Source organism: Trachypithecus francoisi, unplaced genomic scaffold (genome assembly GCF_009764315.1).
Source record: "Trachypithecus francoisi isolate TF-2019V2 unplaced genomic scaffold, Tfra_2.0 Lachesis_group8, whole genome shotgun sequence".
Classification (NCBI taxonomy): domain Eukaryota; kingdom Metazoa; phylum Chordata; class Mammalia; order Primates; family Cercopithecidae; genus Trachypithecus; species Trachypithecus francoisi.
Genome location: NW_022681473.1, coordinates 12492195 through 12514707, shown reverse-complemented (window position 1 = coordinate 12514707; position 22513 = coordinate 12492195). Strand labels below are relative to the sequence as shown.

General features: G+C 43.8%; 1 protein-coding gene across 12 annotated transcripts in view; it reads right to left on the bottom strand.

Moving 5' to 3' along the window:
• CPSF7 (cleavage and polyadenylation specific factor 7) overlaps positions 1–22513 on the bottom strand; it is a 28963-nt gene that overhangs the window by 5706 nt on the left and 744 nt on the right. For 4 of the 12 annotated variants that reach the window (XR_004436065.1, XM_033206626.1, XM_033206627.1 and 1 more), the window contains exons 2-9: positions 22394–22502; positions 14233–14451; positions 13302–13405; positions 12766–12938; positions 8660–9074; positions 8159–8277; positions 4314–4482; positions 3485–3652 (exon numbers count right to left, since the gene is read on the bottom strand). Coding sequence is in view for 11 of the 12 variants with exons in the window: in XM_033206626.1 (XP_033062517.1) it covers positions 3490–3652; positions 4314–4482; positions 8159–8277; positions 8660–9074; positions 12766–12938; positions 13302–13405; positions 14233–14451; positions 22394–22447 (1416 nt within the window). In the remaining variant the exon portion in view is untranslated. Of the gene's footprint in view, positions 1–3484; positions 3653–4313; positions 4483–8158; positions 8278–8659; positions 9075–12765; positions 12939–13301; positions 13406–13897; positions 13975–14232; positions 14452–22393; positions 22503–22513 lie in introns of all 12 variants that reach the window. The other 8 variants (XM_033206629.1, XM_033206630.1, XM_033206634.1 and 5 more) reach the window with 7 other exon arrangements.

Here is a 22513-nt window from a genome sequence, read left to right as displayed (position 1 = left end):
TTTTTCTTTTTCTTTTTTTTTTTGGAGACAGAGTCTCACTCTTTCACCCAGGCTGGAGTACAGTGGTGCGATCTCGGCTCACTGCAACCTCCACCTCCAGGGTTCACGCCATTCTCCTGCCTCAGCCTCCCGAGTAGCTGGGACTACAGGCGCCGCCACCACGCCCGGCTAATTTTTCGTATTTTTAGTAGAGACGGAGTTTCACCGTGTTAGCCAGGATGGTCTTGATTTCCTGACCTCGTGATCCGCCCACCTTGGCCTCCCAAAGTGCTGGGATTACAGGCGTGAGCCACTGCGCCCAGCCAAGGACATCTTCTTTTTTTTTTTTTTTTTTTTTTGAGACGGAGTCTTGCTCTGCCGCCCAGGCTGGAGTGCAGTGGCCGGATCTCTGCTCACTGCAAGCTCCGCCTCCCGGGTTCACGCCATTCTCCTGCCTCAGCCTCCCGAGGAGCTGGGACTACAGGCGCCCGCCACCTCGCCCGGCTAGTTTTTTTGTATTTTTTAGTAGAGACGGGGTTTCACTGTGTTAGCCAGGATGGTCTCGATCTCCTGACCTCCTGATCCGCCCGTCTCGGCCTCCCAAAGTGCTGGGATTACAGGCTTGAGCCACCGCGCCCGGCTGACATCTTCTTAATGTACTTGATGTGAGACAGAAAAATGGGAAGTCCTAGAGCCTTATAAATCTACAACCACAAAATTGAGAAAGGACCCTGAAGTTACCTGGGTCATGCAGTAGCCTCCAGGAACTACAGATAGATAGACCCCTAGCCAGTCTGGCCTATTTTAAAGATTTCCATAGAAGCAGAGTCAACACCTGCTCCTATATGCTTATATATTAGAAACAATCTTTCCAGAAGCTTTCCTTCAATTGGGATTGCTAAGCTGGTAGGATGCAACCTAAAGATGCAGCATCCCCTCTGACTCCCTACCAAGATGGAGCCTGTCTAAGAATGAAAGCAACAGAGAAAAGCAGAGCTGAGAGATGCAGATAAAGTCTGGATGACACAGCCAGAGCTCCTGGATCCAACTAATCTTCACTGAACTTCTCCATTACTTAACAGTTTTTCTCTCCAAACTTCCTGCTTTCATTTTGCTTCAAAAGAAAATTATAACCAGTCGCAGTGGCTTCATGCCCATAATTCCACAGCACATTGGGAGGCTGAGGCAGGAGGATCACTTGAGGCCAGGAGTTCAAGACCAGCCTGGGCAACAAAGCGAGACTCTACAAAAAATTTAAAAATTAGCCCTCAGGAGGCTGAGGCAGGAGGATCACCTGAGCCCAGGAGGTTGATGTTACAGAGCCATGATAGTGCCTCACAGAAGAGCACTCCAGCCTGGGTGACAGAGCAAGACTCTGTGTCTATTTAACAAAACAAAACAAAAAACAGCCGGGCGCGGTGGCTCACGCCTGTAATCCCAGCACTTTGGGAGGCCGAGTCGGGTGGATCACGAAGTCAGGAGTTCAAGACCAGTCTGGCCAAGATGGTGAAACCCCGTCTCTACTAAAAATACAAAAATCAGCCGGGGGTGGTGGTGGGCGCTTGTAATCCCAGCTACTTGGGAGGCCAAGGTAGAGAACTGCTTGACACCAGGAGGCAGAGGTTGCAGTGAGCCAGATTGCGCCACTGCACTCCAGCATGGGCAAAAGAGTGAGACTCTGTCTCAAAAACAAAACAAAACAAAACAAAAAACACAACAAAATAACCTTGTCACTAAATCTTTTCCAAAAGCAAAAAACCCTTCCGTTGAGGTTAATTATCCACCACAAAGCCCCTAAACCTATTAAAAGATAATTTTTCAGATCAGCTTTCTCCTCTCTGACTAAAGCATATTAATTTTCAAAATCTTTTAAATAAACTAATTTTTTTTTTTTTTTAAGAGATGGGGTATCATCCGGGTGTGGTGGCTCACACCTGTAATCCCAGCACTTTGGGAGGTCAAGGTAGGCTGATCACGAAGTCAGGAGTTCAAGGCCAACCTGGCCAATATGGTGAAGCCCCACCTCTACTAAAAATAGAAAAATCAGCAGGCGTGGTGAGGCGTACCTGTAGCCCCAGCTGCTGGGGAGGCTGAGGCAGAATGGCTTGAACCTGGGGAGCGGAGCTTGCAGTGAGCCAAGATCATGCCACTGCACTCAAACCTGAGCAGCAAAGTGAGGCTCCGTCTCAAAAAAAAAAGAGATAGGGTTTCACTATGTTGCTCAGGCTGGTCTCAAACTCCTTGCTTAAGTGATCCTCTAGCCTCTGCCTCCCAAATTACTGAAGTGCTGGGATTACAGGCATGAGGCACCCGCCTGCCCCTCCTCCCCACCTTTTTTGAGACAAGGTCTCACTGTCTGCTTAGTCTGGAGTGCAGTGGTGCAATCACAGATCACTGCAGCCTCAACCTCCTGGGCTTGAGCAACCCTCCCACCTCCACCTCCTAAGTAGCTGGGACCACGAAATGTGTACCACCACACTTGGCTAATTTTTGTATTTGTTGTAGAGACAGGGTCTCCCTATGTTGCCCAGGCTGGTCTCGAACTCCTGGGCTCAAACAATCCTCCTGTCCTGGCCTCCGAAAGTGCTGGGATCATAGGTGTGAGCCACTGTACTGAGCCTAATTCTTAAAATCATTAATGTTGCACCTTGAAAACTAAGTAGGCAATGGTGTTACTATTCTTAGTCAATTTTCGTAATTTTTTAAATTGAAAGTTCATAATAATAATGATAGCTATTAATTATTGAGAACTATGTGACAGGTACCATGAGTGCTAAATGGTCTGCATGGACTCTCACACTAAAACTTAGCAAGTCGGCTGGGCGCGGTGGCTCAAGCCTGTAATCCCAGCACTTTGGGAGGCCGAGACGGGCGGATCACGAGGTCAGGAGATCGAGACCATCCTGGCTAACACGGTGAAACCCCGTCTCTACTAAAAAAAAAAAAAAAAAAAAAAATACAAAAACTAGCTGGGCGAGGTGGCAGGCACCTGTAGTCCCAGCTCCTCGGGAGGCTGAGGCAGGAGAATGGCGTAAACCCGGGAGGCGGAGCTTGCAGTGAGCTGAGATCCGGCCACTGCACTCCAGTCCGGGCGACAGAGCAAGACCCCGCCTCAAAAAAAAAAAAAAAAAAAAAAAAAACTTAGCAAGTCATTGGGACAGTTGCTTTTATTATCTTCATTTACAAATGAAGAAACTGTGGAACAGAAAGTAATATAGCCAATTATTAGTGGAGGAACTGGGATTCAAATTGGTGCCTGAATGCAGACACCATGCTCTCACTCAGATATCAGGTAGTTAAGAAACAAGCAGAAATCTCAGAAAGAGCTGAATCTCAGAGAAAGATTCCCCATAAATATGCAGAAAATTGCAATTCCAGTTATGTAAATCAGAAGTTCCCCCTACCCTTGCTGCATTTACTTTTGCTTTAAAGAGAGAGAACTCTTCACTATAAATCTTTTTTTAATAAAAGATCCCCCAGCAGCCAGGAATGGGGCTCCTCCCACCTTTCTCAGTGGTGCCGGTCCCGTTCTCTATCCCGGTGTCTCTCGTGCTCCCGGTTCCTTTCTTGGAAATAATCATCATGCCGATCTTCATTATGAAGCAGGTCCCGGTGCCTCCTGCTGCTCTCCCGGGACCGGCTAGGTGACCTTTCCCGGGACCGATGTCTTTTCCTAATTAGAAAGATCCTTCAGCCTCACTCAGAAGGCCTACCACATTCTTTCCAAGAATGTGGTGTTTTGGTGTATTCTGATATTTGCCTAAACTACTCCTCTATTACTCTATCATAGGCCTACTGTCTGAGGATTTTACCTCTTTGAGGACTAGTCTTTTTTGAGAGGATGATTAACAGGTAAATTTATCTGTTGAGAACATAATTTATCAGGTGCAGTGCTAATAATTTTGTATGGATTATCTGACCTAATCTTTACAGCAGGTCTATAAGATAAATACCATCATTGTCCGTTTTAAAAAATGAGAAAAATGAGGCTTGGAAAGTTAACTAACTTCCATATGCAAGAAGGTCATACAGATAGTTAGCAGCAGAACTGGGATTCCAATCCAAGCTTGTAGCACTCCAAAGTCCATGTTCTTAACAATACCTGTCTGTATTTTTTCCTACACGAGCCCACGCCTCACCTACCAGATTCCAGAATTACAACACTTATTAATGAAAGTATCTGATTAGTTTCTTCCCCATAAAGACATGAAGGCTAAGGTCCAGACTTTCAGTCAGGTCTTTCCCAGATTCCCTGGGCTCCATTTGTCCATACTCCCTATCCTTGGAAGAGTGCTGCTTGGGGCTGGTAGGTGAGGACACAATCACCGACTCACCTGGAAGAGCTCCCACTGGCACCCACGCTGTAGGACTTGGCTTCGATGCCATGAAGACAGTCCTTAAGAGAGGAGATGAGGACACGGCAACGCTCATCATTGGCAACCCGGGACTGTTTGATAACCGCAATGGCTGTGAGCAGCGTCTCAATAGCGTCACTATAATCCCCTGAAAAAGGATGAATGAGAAAGGCCAAGGGTGAGGAAAGATGGTAAGCTAACTGGACCAAAAGGAGAACTCAGGAGGACACAAACCAAGAGTAGCTAGCTGTCCTAAACAACCATGGTAAAAGAGACGAGGCAGATGTTGCAAGTGTAAAACTGGATGACACCTATATTCCAGCGGTTTAGAATCTGACAGATGTTGTCAGATGAACAAACTGACACATTGCTGTCCAGGGGCTATTTGACATCTATTAAAATAAACAATGTGCATATTTTTTGAGCCAGCAATTCTACTAAAAATTTTCTACTTCTGTTCACAAGTGTGTATGTTTAACAGTGTTTTAGTGTTGTTTGTTATATTATCTTCAATAGGGTCTGGCTATATAAAGGAACATTGGTTCTAGAGTATTACATAGTTGTTAAAAAGCAGGAGGTAAACCTGTATGTAAACAAAGTAATCCATGTAAAGCCATTAGCACAGTGCCAGGCACATAGTAAGGATCAGTAAATTTTATATGTTGATATAACAGGTGTCCAGAATATACTAACTGAAACAAGGAAATTTCAAAACCATATCCCATTTTTGTAAAAACAATAAAAATTATACATAAATTGTCATATGCACAAAAAAAATTCTGGAGGAATATATACTAAACTATAAAAGGTGGTCTTATTGGTGGTCCTTGTATAGAGCACTATTTTGTTTTTGAAACGGGTCTTGTTTTATCATCCAGGCTGAAGTGTAGTGGTATGATCATAGCTCACTGCATCCTTGAATTCCTGGGCTCAAGCCATCCTCCTGCATGCCACTTCACCTGGCTTATTTTTCAATTTTTTTTTTTTTTTGAGACAGAGTCTCGCTCTGTCACCCAAGCTGGAGTGCTGTGGCCGGATCTCAGCTCACTGCAAGCTCCGCCTCCCAGGTTCACGCCATTCTCCTGCCTCAGCCTCCCGAGGAGCTGGGACTACAGGCACCTGCCACCTCGCCCGGCTAGGTTTTTGTAGTTTTTAGTAGAGACGGGGTTTCACCGTGTTAGCCAGGATGGTCTCGATCTCCTGACCTCGTGATCCGCCCGTCTTGGCCTCCCAAAGTGCTGGGATTACAGGCTTGAGCCACCGCGCCCGGCCTCAAATTTTTTTTGTAGAGATGGAGTCTCACTATGGTGACCAGGCTGGTCTCAAATTCCTGGCCTCAAGTGATCCTCCTGCCTGGGCCTCCTGAAGTGCTGGGATTACAGGTATGAGCCACTGTACTCACAAGACTTTCTAACAATGTGTATTTCTACAAATTATTTTAAACCTACAATCAGATGTATATGTGTATATATATGTTATTACATAAAACACGTATGTGTAGTATATGTATACATTAAAAAAATTATGGCTGGATGCGGTCACTCACACTTGTAATCCCAGCACTTCGGGAGGCTGAGGTGGGCAGATCACTTGAGGCCAGAGGTCAAGACCAGCCTGGCCAACATAGTGAAACCCAGTCTCTACTAAAAATACAAAAACTAGCGAGGTGGTGTGGCATGCACCTGTAATGCCAGTTATTTGGGGGGCTGAGGCAGGAGAATTGCTTAAATCTGGGAGAGAGAGGTTGCAGTGAGTCGGGATCACACCACTACACTACTCCAGCCTAGGCAACAGGGCCAGACTTCGTCTCAAAAAAAAAAAAAAATTTACGCTGTCATAAAAAACTAGACCTTTCATTTCCAACTCTGAGCAATGCCTGGCTCAGGGATAGTGGTCTTGGGGCGGGTACCTGCACTTTGCTTTTCCAAGCTAAGTCAAGAGCGTTAAGGACAGAAGTTAATACAAAGAAAATATGAATCCAGGCAGGGGTCCAGTGAAAATGAAGCCTGGCAGCTTCCTCTGTGCAAGGCAACAAGAATAGAAACTATGGAGAAACTGTCCAGTGGAGGCGCAAGAATATGAAGACATCAGCTCCATCCTGGCAGGAATTTTTGCCTGTTTTTGTAGGTACCTTCAATAAGTATTTGTGGTTTGAATGACTGGAATGAGAACACAAAAAGGGAAGGAGGTCAAGATTCAGTTATGATCATCTTAGTGTGAAAGGGTTGATGAGGAAGAAGGAACAATGAGTACTTTCTTTATATTGCTCTGTGTATTTAACCCATATAATCCATGGGTATATATTACTTTCGAATTTAAAAAGAGTAATTTTTTTTTATTTTTTGAGACACAGTTTCACTCTGTCGCCCAGGCTGAAGTGCAGTGGCACAATCTTGGCTCACCACAACCTCCACATCCTGGACTCAAGCAATTCTCAATGCTCGTGCCTCAGCCTCCCAAGTAGCTGGAACTACAGCATGTGCCATCATGACTGGCTTATTTTTGTATTATTAGTAGAGAAGGGCTTTTGCCATGTTGGCCAGGCTGGTCTCAAACTCCTGACCTCAAGTGATTCACCCGCCTTGGTCTCCCAAAGTGCTGGGATTACAGGCATGAGCCACTGCACCTGGCCTAAAAAGATTAATTTAGATGTCAATGTAGATTTTTCTGGTGGGAAAAAATGAAGGGAACATACATACTTTCTGTCTTTAACCTACTCTGTGGATTCAAGTTTGGCAAGATGATGCAAAGATGAAAACTGAGGGAAAGCAGATGGTAATATTTAGGACTAACTTATTTCTCAGGAGATCTGATAATCTACAGACATTTACATTCATGTAGGGAACTCGCAGGAAGGAAGTGAATACGGCTAATGTCATGATATGAAAACTGGACCAGAACTCTGAAACTTCCTGTAGCCTCTTCTTTTAGAAACCAAAGATCTTATGCTCAGGGCTTTCAGAATCGTGGTTGCTGGTTCTTCCCACTTACTACTGAGAGCAGGGCAAAAGTTTGCTGTAAGGGCATAACATGCTTTAAGATAACTATCTATAGACTTGCCTCTTTTTAGGATAGGCTACCTATCAGCTCTGCTTAGACTCCCAAATGTAATGAGATTTCATAGCAAACCATTATCTAGGCTGGATGTGGTGGCTCACACCTGTAATCCCAGCACTCTGGGAGGCTGAGGCAGGCGGATCACTTGAGGTCAGGAGTTCAAGACCATCCTGGCCAATATGGTGAAATCCTGTCTCTACAAAAAATACAAAAATTAGCTGGGCATGGTGGCAAGTGCCTGTAATCCCAGCTACTCAGGAGGCTGAGGCAGGAGAATCGCTTGAACCCAGGAGGTTGTAGTAGTGAGCCAAGATTGCACCACTGAATTCCAGCCTGGGCGACTCCCTCTCAAAACAAACAAACAAAAAAACACATTATCCAGTCAAGACATCATTCCTAAAAAACAACCTAGGGTCTATATCTGGTATTGGGTAGACACTAAACCTAAACATCAACCACTGAGATGGAGATTTCCACGAGGCAGGAATTTCACTCTACAGCAAATACCACATTGAGATTGTATTAATTCTTTATATTCTAGGCATTAAGTTGGTTTTCATGAGGGCAGGCCTAGATACAGGCTAAGTAATACAGTCGGACTACCCCAAGGCCAAGAAATCAGGTTACATATTGCTCTTCAAAGTGTGCCGCTCTTGGTATCTACAGTACTCCAACTTTATCTTGTTGAACTTTTGCCAGCAGAAATGACAAAATCAGGAAAAAAATTAAAGGTTAAGGAGAAGGCAGCAAAGGTAAGCATGAGTTACCTGCACTGGCTCCAGATACCGCTTTGGAAATGGCACTGCTGGAAATTGCTCTGTTTCGCTTCATGATATCTTCAAATTCGGCTTCACTTACTGTAGAGGGTGGAGGGCCCGAATCTCGGCTGTACAGAGAAAATACCATCCTTGATTGCTCACACCCCTTATTATTTTTACTGTACTCTACAATACTTTTGTAATTTTGGCATAACACACAACAACGCTAGACATCTGTAGCATTCACAACACCTGCTCCAGCATTTAATTTAAGTACCTTTAAAAGGGGTATAAAGGACATGGTTTGGGTCAAGTGGTTAAGATGCAATCAAAACATCAAATGAAAACACTAACAAATAGTAAACTACTCCTCAGGAGTTAATGCTGTGACAACAGAATGTCCATAAGGGAAAGAAGAAGCATTCAGTGCTCACTTTCTCAGGGAGAATACAATGCTTAACACACTTGTTAACCCTGGCTCAAATCTGAAAGGAACAAGATAGTCCTTACCTGCCATGGTGGTTATAGGGGGCAGAGGCCTTCATGTAAGTATCTGGTGGAGGCCCCACTGTAGCGTTTGGTGGGGGGAAGAAGGCTGGATTGAGGTGAAGGGCAGGTGGGATGGCCCCAGGGGGAGGTACAGCAAGATGAGGAGGTAATCGAGGAGGTGGGGGCATGAGATGCTGGTAGTGGATACCAGGAGGAGGAGGAGGGACCCCAAAACTTGAGGAGAGAGGTGGTGGGGGTGGAATTGGTGGTGGGGGCAGACCCATCAGGGGAAGGGCTGAAGGAGGACGATTGAAGTAGGGCAGCACACTGGGGGGCTTATCCACACGAGCAGATGAGGGTACAAGGTTCTCAGAGGGTGTGGCCCGTCCATCAGCAGAGTCACTAGAATCTCGGGAATGGGCCCGTGGAGGTATTCCTATGAAGCAAAACAGAACTAACGTTACTGCCCAGGCTTTACACAAACCCACAGGACCAGTTCATCCTTCAGGAGTTATCAGACACCCTACAGAGGAAGGTGACTAAAGTGGCTAAGAAGGTAAAATCATCTGCCTTTTCTTTGGCTTCAGAGAAGATCAGAAGCAACTCAGTAAAGACATTAAATCCAAAAAACAGTATCGTCCTAAATCCTGTCAAAGAATGTTTTTCATCCAGAACTCCAGAAGTGCTTCAGAACAGATTTAATTTATCCTTACATATATGTTCTATTTTTAAATGTAGAAGGATCCTGATAGCCCACGAGAAAATGACAGTATTCACTGATGTTCAGGTGAATTGCAGTTGACTTGAAACCCCACATCTCCTGAAGAGTTCAGGACCTCTCTCCTTAAACTAATACTAGTTAACCTCTTCCTGTTGCACACTTAAAATGTTCTCTTTGCCACAGGGTGTTGGCTAGGGAATTTAGGGGAAGAGAGGGAGTGGCAGGAACTGGATGGCACTTCTATTTACATACTAAAACCAGTAATCAGGGTGAGAAAGAGACACACATAAAGGCTAGACAATTGAAGGTTAAGTGAAAGAAAAATTGGGAGATAGGCCAATAAAAGATCTGCCCACAGCACGAGCACATGACACACAGCTGACAGTAAGGATGCTTAGCAAAAGCTTGCTACAAACCATGTCTCAAATCTGGGGAACTCCTGCTACATTTCAATGGCCAAAATCCTCTACTCCTCAGGGCAGCCTAACAGGAACACCATCACCACATGCCAGTATGGTGCTGTGCACAACAGGAGCTCAGAACGTGTTTTAAACAGCTAGAAGCATGGATTCTGACACTGTCAAGTCACTTGATTAAACTTATTTCTTCTCTCCAGTTTAACAGTTTAAGCCTGTTTAATGTGGAATCCAATAGAACAAGATCACATGGCCCTAGGGGAGTCTTAGAAATAGAAAGATAACATTGGCAGCAAGTGTGGAGGGAAAGAGTGCTCCTTAAACTAGAACATGATAGTTAATCCTAGCTCCTGAGTAAAGCTTAAGGTGGAATGAATTATGCTGACAACCACCTAGACTTCTCTATTACAGAAACAGTGTCAATGCTGTCTTATTCTTCATGTCTCAAACACATGGCAACTGGCTCTTTCCTAGAGTTCTCTCAAACTGAAGTACAAAAAGGTATTAGGCAAGTGTCATCTAACAGCTAACCACTTTCCCAGCTACTACTATTGTCACATCTGCAAGGATTCTGTTTTTTATCTATGGCTACAAGTCCCAAAAGAGGCAACCATTTTTATGCAGAGGAAGTTCACCAGCTTTTTTTTTTTTTTTTTTTTTTTTTGAGGCGGAGTCTCGCTCTGTCGCCCGGACTGGATTGCAGTGGCCGGATCTCAGCTCACTGCAAGCTCCGCCTCCCGGGTTCACGCCATTCTCCTGCCTCAGCCTCCTGAGTAGCTGGGACTACAGGCGCCCGCCACCTCGCCCGGCTAGTTTTTGTATTTTTAGTAGAGACGGGGTTTCACCGTGTTAGCCAGGATGGTCTCGATCTCCTGACCTCGTGATCCGCCCGTCTCGGCCTCCCAAAGTGCTGGGATTACAGGCTTGAGCCACCGCGCCCGGCCTACCAGCTTTACTTAGTGATTAACAGAGCCCAGGTCCATCAGCATGACAGAGAAAAACTGCACTCAGTTACCACAATCTTTTCAGCAAAGAAAGGTAACATGAAAAGCAGTTGAAGAGAAGTAGGAATGTTATTCCCAATACAACTGTAAAATTACATACCTAAGGAAGGTCAGCGGTGAATTACAGAAAGACTCCAAAACAGAGGGGACTTGAAAATACTTGTCAAGGAAGAAAAGTGTGTCCTTTCTAACATGGAGCAGTAAGAGTTCACACCGAATCTATCTAGGCTGTCAATCTAGTTAAAAGAACAGCTGCTCCTATGCAAGAGCGAAGTGGTCCTATTTCTACCTGGAGGATAAACCCAATCAATACAAGGCACTATTTTGAGAGCTGGACCTAAGCAGTGACAGAAGATCGGTGATGAAACTTTGCTGTTTCTCCCACTGTAGCAAAAGAAAATAAGGGTGGCTGACTGTCTCAGGGAGGGCCTTGCAGGGTGGCTGCACTTTATGAGGTCAGGAAAATCCAAGGTCTAGTCCTCAGGTTTCTCAGATTCAGAAACCTGCTTCAACCGGGGTGACTAGGCCGTAGGAGACTGACTCATGCTAACCAAACTCACAAGAGACTGACTCATAAACCAGAACACCAATTTATTAATTTACAATGAGAAATATAACTGCCAAGCAGACCGGAGTACTTGTGTCGGCTGGTCAGCGCATTCTCTTCCCAGTAGGAGACCCTAATTGGGAAACCAAATTAGCATAAGAAAGTGGCTTAGTGAGTACAGTCGGAATAAAGAGAGTAAGATGAATGTAAGGTAAACTGTCCTCAAACTAGGGTAGTCTGGTGTAGTTTTCTTTTTTTTTTGAGACTCACTCTGTCACCCAGGCTGGAGGGTGGTGGTGCAATCTCAGGTCACTGCAACCTCCACCGCTGGGGTTCAAGAGATTCACCTGCCTCAGCCTCCCAAGTAGCTGAGATTACAGGCATGTGCCACCATAACCAGCTAAGTTTTGTATTTTTAGTAGAGACAGGGTTTTGCCATGTTGCCAAGGCTGGTCTCCAACTCCTGACCTCAGGTGATCTGCCCGCCTTGGCCTTCCGAAGTGCTGGGATTACAGTGTGAGCCACCACACCCAGCCCCTAACTCTCCCACCCCTGAGACAGAGTCTTGCTCTGTCGCCCAGGCTGGAGTGCAGTGGCCTGATTTCAGCTCACTGCAACCTCCGTCTCCCATGTTTAAGCAGTTCTCCTGCCTCCGCCTCCCGTGTAGCTGGGATTACAGGCGTGTGTCACCACACTCAGCTAATTTTTGTATTCCTAGTAGAGATGGGGGTTTCATCATGTTGGCGAGGCTGGTCTCGAATTCTTGACCTCATGATCCACCCACCTTGGCCTCTCAAAGTGCTGGGATTATGGGCGTGAGCCACCACGCCCGGCCTCTAACTTTCTTTACTAATGGGATATACCTGCCAAGCAGACTAAAACATTTGGTAATCAAAAGAGCACCCTCTCCCCTGGACAATGCTGGAGAAATATTGTTCAATTCTTATTCTCCAACACTCCTCTTGGTTTATTCCTTACAGTATCCTTCCAATGAACGTTTATGAAAAGATTATAGGCACCTTTTAGTTACATTTCAGGGTGGCTGCTTCTTGATAATTTATAGAGAGGCATGTCTTAAAAATTAAGCCCATTCACCATATGCCAATTTTTAGACAGAAACACAGAATTTAGAGCTGATGGAACTTTAAATAACATGTCACTAGTCCAGATGGGGAAACAGGCCCTAAGCAGTAAAGTGACTTGGCTAAGGTCACACAATGAATTATTGGCAGAACCAAACTACAACCTGAACCTACTTGACTCCCAGCACAATGCTCTTTCTTCTATACAGACCTATTTTGGGGACTACTTGTCGACCACGACACCACTTACAACCATCAACACCCTCCCCCAAACTCATCCACACTGTAGGCTGAGCCTACACCCCAGAAAACAAACCCACAAACGTCCCCCCCTTCATACAGATGGTCTCCACGTACCCCCTCTTGGGACTCGGACACACTCACGTTTCCGAGCCTGTGCCTCAAACTGTGACAGGTTCTGCCGGGTGGCCGGCCTCACGTCCACTTTTTCTCCATTAAGAACTTTTCCTGGTAGGAGTTCCAACAATTTGTGGACAGAGTTTTCAGAGGCTACCACCACCTCAGCATACCTTAGGAAGGAAAAATTAAAAATGAATGAAATCTGTAGACAACAAAGAGAAGAAAAAAGAAATTCTCTATTTTTAGTAAAAAATGATAAAGCAAAGGACATCTTGCTAAACTAAACACACACACAGCACTACTAAGAGCCTAAATCTTTGCTTTTTTTGGAATTAAAAATCAGTATTCTTCGCCCCTTAAGAGATGCATGTTACCACATTGCAGCTAGGTCCCTTTCTAAGGCAGTTTGCCAAAACCAAGGCATTAAGCTGGGCCAGGGGTGGGAGGGATTAAAATTCAGGGCCAAAATATAGTGCTAATCTGTTATCCCAATGGTTACAAATTAAAAGGGGCTTCTCAAATCCAGACCTCACCCTTTGGACTGGCCATTTGCTCGATTCTCTGCAAATTTCAACTCCACCACATCATAGACTCCTATAGAGCGAATAACCTGGATCAGCTGCTGGTCTGTGGTCCACTGGGGCCGGCAAGATGGAAAAGGAAGAGATGTCAAGAGCTATACCCCCGCCTGCCAATGTCCCAGACCCTGCCCCCCAAACCCAGGATTCTAGTCACAACTAAATCCCCCAGAGGAAACTCAAAAGCCTGGCAATATTTCAGTTAGTGCAGACTTTTCTTACTGTCCTCAACCATACAGAAGTCCAAACCCACTTACCCCCAATCCCCATCTTTAGAGATTGAGAAGATTAAAACTTATTGTAACTTTGACTGCCATTTGGGTTGGCTGGTCATCAGTTCAAACACTGACAGCCAGCAATTTTTTAATTATAGATCTGACAGGCTAGAGTTGACCATTGCCAGAACTTCCCCACAATAAATATCTTTTCTAACTCGGAAAAACCACCCCCACCACCAGCCCCAAAACATGACAAAATAACTTGCAGAACAACAGTCACCACCTACCCCAAGTATACTAGAGTTTTCAAGGTCTTTAATCCCCATCACCCACCATTATCACAGGACCATCTAATGACCACCAAGAGTTCAAGGTGTTCACTCTGAAATCTCGTCCCACAGATGACCCTGCTAGACATAAAGCCCCAGGGTCAGGGGCAGTAACAAGATGGCAGAAAAAGCAACTACCCACTTAATCATTGCTTTCTTCGGCACCAGTACGTCCTCAGGATAGTTCTCTTTCAGAGATCAATCCAACCTGATCCCAGGAAAAAGAAATCCAACCCCATCAGAGCACAAAACAGTGCAACAGTGGTTTCTGAAAATGCCATCACCTCCCAGTGCTCTCCCTCCAGCCACCCATAAGCATTTTTGGTTACCCACACTCACCCAGGAGAAGCTGCCCACATAGACGGCAGCTCGTCTATTACGCAGGCCACTGTAGGTATACAGAATTGCAGGGGTCTTGTTGTTGGGCTTGGGAGATGGCTCCTGGCGAACAGGAGGAGGTGGCTCAGTGCTGCTGCTTCTGTCATCTGAGGGCTGTGAGGTGGCTGTCAGCACATCATCATACAGGTCAATCTGATCTGTATTGTTAAACTCTGGGTCCTAAGAGATGAGGGGTTGGCAAAGGTAGGTTTGCAAACTTCATTTTGTTCATTCTGTTTCACTCTAGTTTATTACAATCCAGTTAAATACTTGATAAAACATGTACAAAACTTCCTTGTCCCACCCTAGGAAACAAGGTAAGAAAAACCTGTTGAAACTGTATCACTTAATTCAGATTATGTACATTTTTTTTTCTCTCAAGATTCTGGTAACAGTCTGTAAAGTTTATGGCTTTAACCATTGGCAAGTATCAAAAGGCACTGGGTGATTAAGCAAGCAAAGGAAGAATGCATAATGAGATGCATGGGCTGCTGTGATCAATAAGGTCAACTTCTAAAGACCACATCTAAGATAAGCTAATGAAAACTTATTTTCAACATCTTATGCTATTTCCAAAATCAAGTGTTACATAAAATTCACTTGTCTATTTAACAATAAATTTATTCAGAAACTGAATACAGAGGAAAAGCATGAAAGTGGGTACAAAAATGCAAAAAAGATTGGGAGTTACTGATTTAAATCCCTTGATTGGTACAAGTGATTTAGGAAAGCTCTAAACTCATTGTATACAATCCCATCTTTCCATCAGAGAAAATAAAAAATAAATAAAAGGGAAGGGAATAACAACAGCAGTTTTCCCCTACTAAGTTCTATTTCTTAAATGACATACAGACCCAATGCATTACCATGCCATGTATCTAGGAGACGTACTTTTTTTTTTCTGGGACAGGGTCTCACTTTGTCACCCAGGCTGGAGGGCAGTGGTCCAATTACAACTCACTGCAACTTCAGCCTCCTGGGCTCAAGTGATCCTCCCACCTCAGCCTCCAAGTAACTGGGGACTACAGACATGCGCAACCATGCCCAGCTAATTTTCAAATTTTTTGTAGAGACAGGGTTTCACCATGTTGCCCAGGCTAGTCTGGATCTCCTGGACTCAAGTGATCCACTGGCCTCGGCCTCCCAAAGTGCTGGGATTACAGGGGTGACTACCATGCCCAGCCGATATTCAATGATATACAAAAAACAGTTAAAGTTCTCTAAAATATAAGGGCCAGAAAATACAACAAGAACCTATATCATAAACTGTATCACAGTAAGCATTTATAATATGAACATGTATTACAGAAGATGTGCAAATTATACATTCAGCCTATGTGATATATTACTATATACCAAAACCCCTAAAACTACAACTACAACTACTACTACTACTACTACAATATGGGACCTTAATGTTTAGGATTTTACAGGCGAGGTGCAGTGGCTGACGCCTGTATCCCAGCACTTTAGGACACAGAGACAGGCAAACTGCTCGAGCCCAAAAGTTTCAGACCAGCCTGGGCAACGTAGTGAAATCCTATCTCTACAATAAATACAAAAATTAGCTGGACATGATGGCACAAACCTATAGTCCTAGCTACTCGAGAGGCAGGAGGATCACTTGAGCCCGGGAGGCTGACGTTGCAGTGAGCCATGAGTGGACCACTGCAGTCCAGCCTGGGCAAAAGAGTTAGACCCTATTATAAAAAAAAAAAAAAAAAAAGTGTTCAGGATTCTAAAACGTAATTATCTCAGAGAAATCTATCTTTCTGTTTTTTTTCTTTGGAGACAGAGTCTTGCTCCATTGCCCAGGCTGGAGTGCAGTGGCGCCATCTCAGCTCACTGCAATCTCCAACTCTTGGGTTCAGATTCTCCTGCCTCAGCCTCCTGAGTAGCTGGGATTACAGGTGCAGGCCACCGTGCCCAGCTAATTTTTGTATTTTTAGTAGAGATGGGGTTTCACCACGTTGGTCAGGCTGGTCTCAAACTCCTGACCTCGTGCTCTGCCCACCTCGGCCTCCCAAAGTGCTAGGATTACAGGCGTGAGCCACCGTGCCTAGCCTCAGAGAAATCTTTTTAAGGATTAGACAAGTATTTTATTTTTATTGCAAGCATTTGACAAAACATTCAAACAATGCTAAAGACAATGCTGCCAAAATGACAGAGACAGCAAGTAGTTCAGTGTTTTAAGGATGCTACAGCAGTTTCACATTGCTATTCTTTTAAAGAGAGAATAAAGGAGACACCTAAGTTGGGCCACTTGTCCAGTACCCTGAAGAAATACTTTCTTCAAGGCAACTACAGACAGGTGACTCCCATAACTTTCTCCCTCCAATATCACGGCAAGAACTGCTAATTCTGAAGTGATCTGAAGACGACTCACTAAAAAAATTAACTCTTAGATCAATCCTTGTATTATAAGAACCTTTGAAAACAATCTTTTAGTTTTTTAGTTTATGTGAAGTACAGTGGAAGAAAACGCACACTAAGAGAATAATCTTGGGTTGTTCTGATAGAACAGGGGGAAGGATTCTACTTCCTGAACCATATAAATAATTTCAAATATTACAAACACTCTAAGAAACCCACCAGAAGGGCTTAACCCTTGTAAAAACGTTAGAAAAAGAATAGCAAGAGAGAGTAAACTTTTACGGGGCAACTTAACAAGAAAAGGAATCAGTGAGGCAAATAAGCACAGGAAGCTTGTTCCATGTGGTCAAACCCATAAGAAAGGATTGTACACAAAAAGGATCAGCATATAAAGAATGAGGAGAGAAGCTAACACTGCAGAGGACAGGGTGGATAAGAATGAGGAGAGAAGCTATCACTGCAGAGGACAGGGTGGATAATAAAGTAAGATGAGGTCAGCTAGGGCTAATAAGTGGGAAAACATTTTATGTGTAAGTAATCACCATAAAATATTTCATAGCTCTTATGTCTCAAAACCATCCGAACTCTAGACAAAATCACTCTTCTATTCATGTACCAGGTATGGTGAGTTGCTTCTGTGGTTCAAGGTAGAGAAAGGACTTATATACATCACTTGATCCTATCCAATGCTCAAATCTTTAGAAAGCACTACTTCACACCAAGATTCTCCTTTTTTTCTGAGATAGAGTGTCACTCTGTCACCCAGGTTGAAGTGCAGTGGCGTGATCTCAGCTCACTGAAACCTCTGCCTCCTGGGTTCAAGCGATTCTCCTGCCTCAGCCTCCCGAGCAGCTGGAATTACAGGTGTGCCCCACAACATCCAGCTAATTTTTGTATTTTTAGTAGAGACGGGGTTTCACCATGTTGGCCAGGCTGGTCTCGAACTCCGGACCTCAGGTGATCCACCCACCTCAGTCTCTCAAAGTGCTGGGATTATAGGAGTAAGCCACCGCACCCAGCCTTCTTTTTTTTAAATCAAGGATTTTCAAATGAAACTTAAAGGGAATAAGGAGACACATTATCTCGGATAATCAAATGGAACCAAATTGAGATTCCCTTCCATGCAGTATCTGTAATTCAGATATATGTGTCTAAAATTTCTAATGTAAAAATTATCACTGAAAATTGAGTAGTGGACTAATATGCAGATTTGGACAGCTCAGAGACCAAATGCATCACCAGGAAACCCTTCATACTACAAGTGTAGGCAACCAATCTACTGTTTTAAGATCCCTTAAAGAATAGGATAGACTAGATCCTGGAGGATCTTGGTATGGCTACCACTTTTAGAAACAAAAGGACTGAATGAATACAAAATTATCACAAGATTTAAATGGTCTCTGTGGGCCATAGAGTCTCAGTTCAAAGAAGTTGGTGGGAACTGCACAGGGCAAGACTGTTGAGGACTCTACTGAAGAAACAAGGTATCAAATTGTTTGGATTTTAATCCCCCAGCATCACAATTCATTTTACTTGTTCAGCTAATAAAACAGAAACACAGTTAAGGGCCAGAGATTTTTCTCAGGCGATTTATGCAGTGATAGATTAAAGTAAAATCAAATTCTATAAATTAAGTGAAAAGTACATTTTACATGCACTGATGTTCAAAGTTTCATTCCAGGGAGATTAAACATGAAACATATATTTAATATTGAACAGCTATCTCAAATAATTTTGTGTTCAACAGCACAGAAAGAACTGTGACTGTCTCATGAAACTTCTTGCTTCTCTGTAAACAAAAGAGAACGTGTGTGATTTTCAATTTAAATAAGATCTTCTCGGCCGGGTGCGGTGGCTCAAGCCTGTAATCCCAGCACTTTGGGAGGCCGAGACGGGCGGATCACGAGGTCAGGAGATCGAGACCATCCTGGCTAACACGGTGAAACCCTGTCTCTACTAAAAAATACAAAAAACTAGCCGGGCGAGGTGGCGGGCGCCTGTAGTCCCAGCTACTCGGGAGGCTGAGGCAGGAGAATGGCGTGAACCCGGGAGGCGGAGCTTGCAGTGAGCTGAGATCCGGCCACTGCACTCCAGCCCGGGCGACAGAGTGAGACTCCGCCTCAAAAAAATAAATAATAAATAAATAAATAAATAAGATCTTCTCCACTTGTCTGCTCAATGTTCCTACCCTCCACCCTCTTCTTCCTGATATCCCACTGAGGGAAGTAACTAGCCTATGATTTATTTTTCTCAGAGCAACCAACTTGATACCATTGTTTCTTTTAATTGTAACCAAGGCTTAATAAAAAATTTTGGCTTTATAATGATCATTTCCACAGTTCTCACTTTACACCCTCCTTGTCCTTCATTGTAAATTGCCATTGTCCACCACCCCTACCCACCAGGAGTGGAATCTGTTTTCAGTACAGGGACCCTTTTTTTTCCTTTTACTTCACTAGTCCTGGCACAGTGCTTAGCAAATACAAGTAGCTCAATAAATAAATACTTGTTGATGGACGTAAGGAAGAGAATTGGGCACACTGTGTAAAGCCTGTCTCAGTATGAGAAGCCAAAACTCCCAGCAGAACAACTGATCTCAGTCACCTTTCCAGAGTTCTCCCTGGTCCAAGAGAGCCAGTGTGAATCCCAGGACTCCCTATGTTACAGGAATAAAGTAGCTCTGGCAAAAAAGGCTTTTGCAGCAAGTGCTCTAAGAGATCAGGGAATAAGCACCATAGGGTTCCATCTAGGAAAAATATTAATTTTCCTTGGGGAGCAAAGTGTACATCAAGTGCTTCCTATGCATAGGCCAGCCTGGTGCAAAATCGGTAACATTCTTAAAACATTCTAAAACACAATTTTTACTGGGTGCCTTCAGACTAAGCCAGCTTCTAACAATTGTAGCCAAAGTTTGTTTTTGTTTTTTAATAATTTCTGTAGGTTCCAGATGACACTAACGCTAACTTTGTCAAAAATAACTAATTTGCATGTGTGTGTGGGGGGAAGCACTCATCCCATCACCTTCCACAAAACATAAGATATTCAAAATGCACACTTTCTTCAGCTTGCCCAGTGTCAAATATTGCCTCTTGGATATATACATCTATTAAGGTCCACATACTATCTTTAGCCTGTCTTAGACCTATAAAAAAGTCCTTTTTAACAGAGGAGACCAGAGAACGAACTGTCGAGGTCAATAACTTCTACTCTAACAAAGCAGTACCACTGGACAATGGATTCTGCCTATTTCTCAAAATGAAATGAATGGCACCATTATCAATCCACAGATAAGAAATTAAAAGGGGAAAAGCTTTTCATTAATAACAGAGAAGGCGGCTGGGTGTGAAGGCTCACACCTGTAATCCCAGCACTTTGGGAGGCCGAGGTGGGCGGATCATAAGGTCAAGAGATTGAGACCATCCTGGCCAACATGGTAAAACTCCGTCTCTACTAAAAATACAAAAATTAGCTGGGCGTGGCGGCGTGCACCTGTAGTTCAAGCTACTCAGGAGGCTGAGACAGGAGAATCACTTGAACCCGGGAAACGGAGGTTGCAGTGAAACAAGATGGTGCCACTGCACTCTAGCCTGGCGACAAAGAGAGACTCTGTCTCAAAAAGAAAAAAAAAGAGAAGAATTAAGGAGCGCTCTTGTTATCTTAGTGGGGGAAAAACATAATCTGCAAAAAGTCTGAACTGGGCAGAGTGGCTCACACCTGTAATCCCAACAGTCTGGGAGGCTGAAGTGGGAGAATCACTTAAGCTCAGGAGTTGAGAGACCAGCCTAGGCAACACAGCAAGACTGTTTTTTTTTTTTCTAAGGTAGTAAAAGTCTGATTCAAGTGAATATGGAAAACAATGATTTTGCAACTAAATTAACATCTGGAACTTTTCTCTTTTATCTATAACTATTGGATTTATTTAAAATTAAAATTTTTTTTTGCTGTGCACAGTGGCTCATGCCTGTAATCCAAGCACTTTGGGAGGCCAAGGCGGGCAGATCACGACGTCAGGCATTCGAGACCAACCTGGCCAACATGGTGAAACCCCATCTCGATTAAAAATACAAAAATTAGCCAGGCGTAGTGGCCCACTACTCCCAGCTACTCAGGAGGCTGAGGCAGGAGAATCACTTGAACCTGGGAGGCAGAGGTTGCAGTGAGCCAAGATCATGCCATTGCACTCCAGCCTGGGTGACAGAGAGACTCCATCTCAACAAAAAAGAAAAAAAGAAAAGGAAAATTCATGTATTTAAGACAATCAGCAGCTATATTTAAAGGACCACAGTTAACCAGAGCAGACAAGAAACCTGCCATTAAAATGTATAATTGGTGAAGCTGTATAATGGGTACAAGGCCATTACATTATTCTACTTTTGTGTATGGTTTATAATTTCCATGTTACAAATCCATAATGCATCAAAAAATAGAGTTTAATGTAAACTTATGCCAAGTGAAAAATAAATGGCATGTATCCGCCTCTTCTGTTGCCTCATATCAAAGTCAGGGTCCAACCAGGGAACATTCCTTTTCTAGCCTATTCATTACATGCTCTTACCAGGTCCTTATGTGTACCCATTGGAAGATGCAAATGGGAAGAGCCAGCTTAACTTATGTAGAATGGTGCTGAAAATAACCCAGGCAACGTATTAGTAAGTTTTCAATACAAACTTTGGAACATTCTTGAGAACTGACCTCAAGACTGAAAAACTGAACTGCATGGAAGATTATTCCTTTGAGAGAATTTCTCTTGTTTTTAAGAGTCAGGAGGATCTTGCTCTGTTGCCCAGGATAGCATGCAGCAGCCCAATCATGGCTCACTGCAGCCTTGCACTCCTGGGCTCAGGGAGTACCTCTTGCCTCACTCTCCAGAGCAGATGGGACTACAGGCACAAGCCAGCACATCTAGTTGTGTTTTTTTTTTTTTTTTACATTTTTGTAGAGACTGGGTCTTGCTATGTTGCCTTGGCTGGTATTGAACTCCTGGCCTTAAGCAATCTTCCCATCTCAGTCTCCGGAGCAGCTGAGATTACAGTCAAGAGTCACTGTGCCCAGCTCTAGATAAATTTCTGTATAATGTTCCCTGGTACAATAAAAACAAATCCAACTGAGGGTATGTGCATGAGTCTGTATCTGTCTTCTAAATGGTGTGTCTAACGTCTTTACCCTTTTATTCCCTCTAGAAAAACTAAAGTTAATCAATACAATTTATTATACCAAAATGCCTGTGGACTTCTCATGACTGGAGTCAAACTACTTATAAAAGCAAGTAAAACTTAATTGGAATGGAGTTGAAACTAAATGTTAAAGTTATCTTTTCTACTTTGTTTTTGCACTGTTTTGGTGGAGGGGACTATACTTCTCCAGCTGCAGGCTGAGAATGTAAAGGAACAGGTATCAACACTGTCCTCATGAATACTGTAGCAAATGTACTTTTGATTTTTAAGTGTGGTTAGTCTGACATCCAACTTTGGCTTCTTGGGGAGTAAATTCCACAGGTTGATTAACCATTCTATTACACCTGCTTTTTATTTGCTCTTAAATCAAAGCCTTTAAAATTAAGCCTGGAGCTTCAAATTAACATAAAGAGGAACGGAGTGTAGTCTTTAAAGTTTCTGCAGGTGAAAAATTTTAGACCGGATAGACGTGTGTTCAAGCCTAGGACTGGTACAGCTTGAAACTACTGCCAGTTTGCTGAAAATGATTCCTCAGATGATCAAGGAAAATCCCAAAGCTCCTGATGACCCCTCACCTGGTTGAACTCCTCGTCAGCATATATATCAATCAAGTCCACTCCTTCTGACATGGCTCCGGAAGGAAGATTGCGAGCCCGGAGGATGGACAAAGTAAGGAAGATGCCACTGCGGGATTC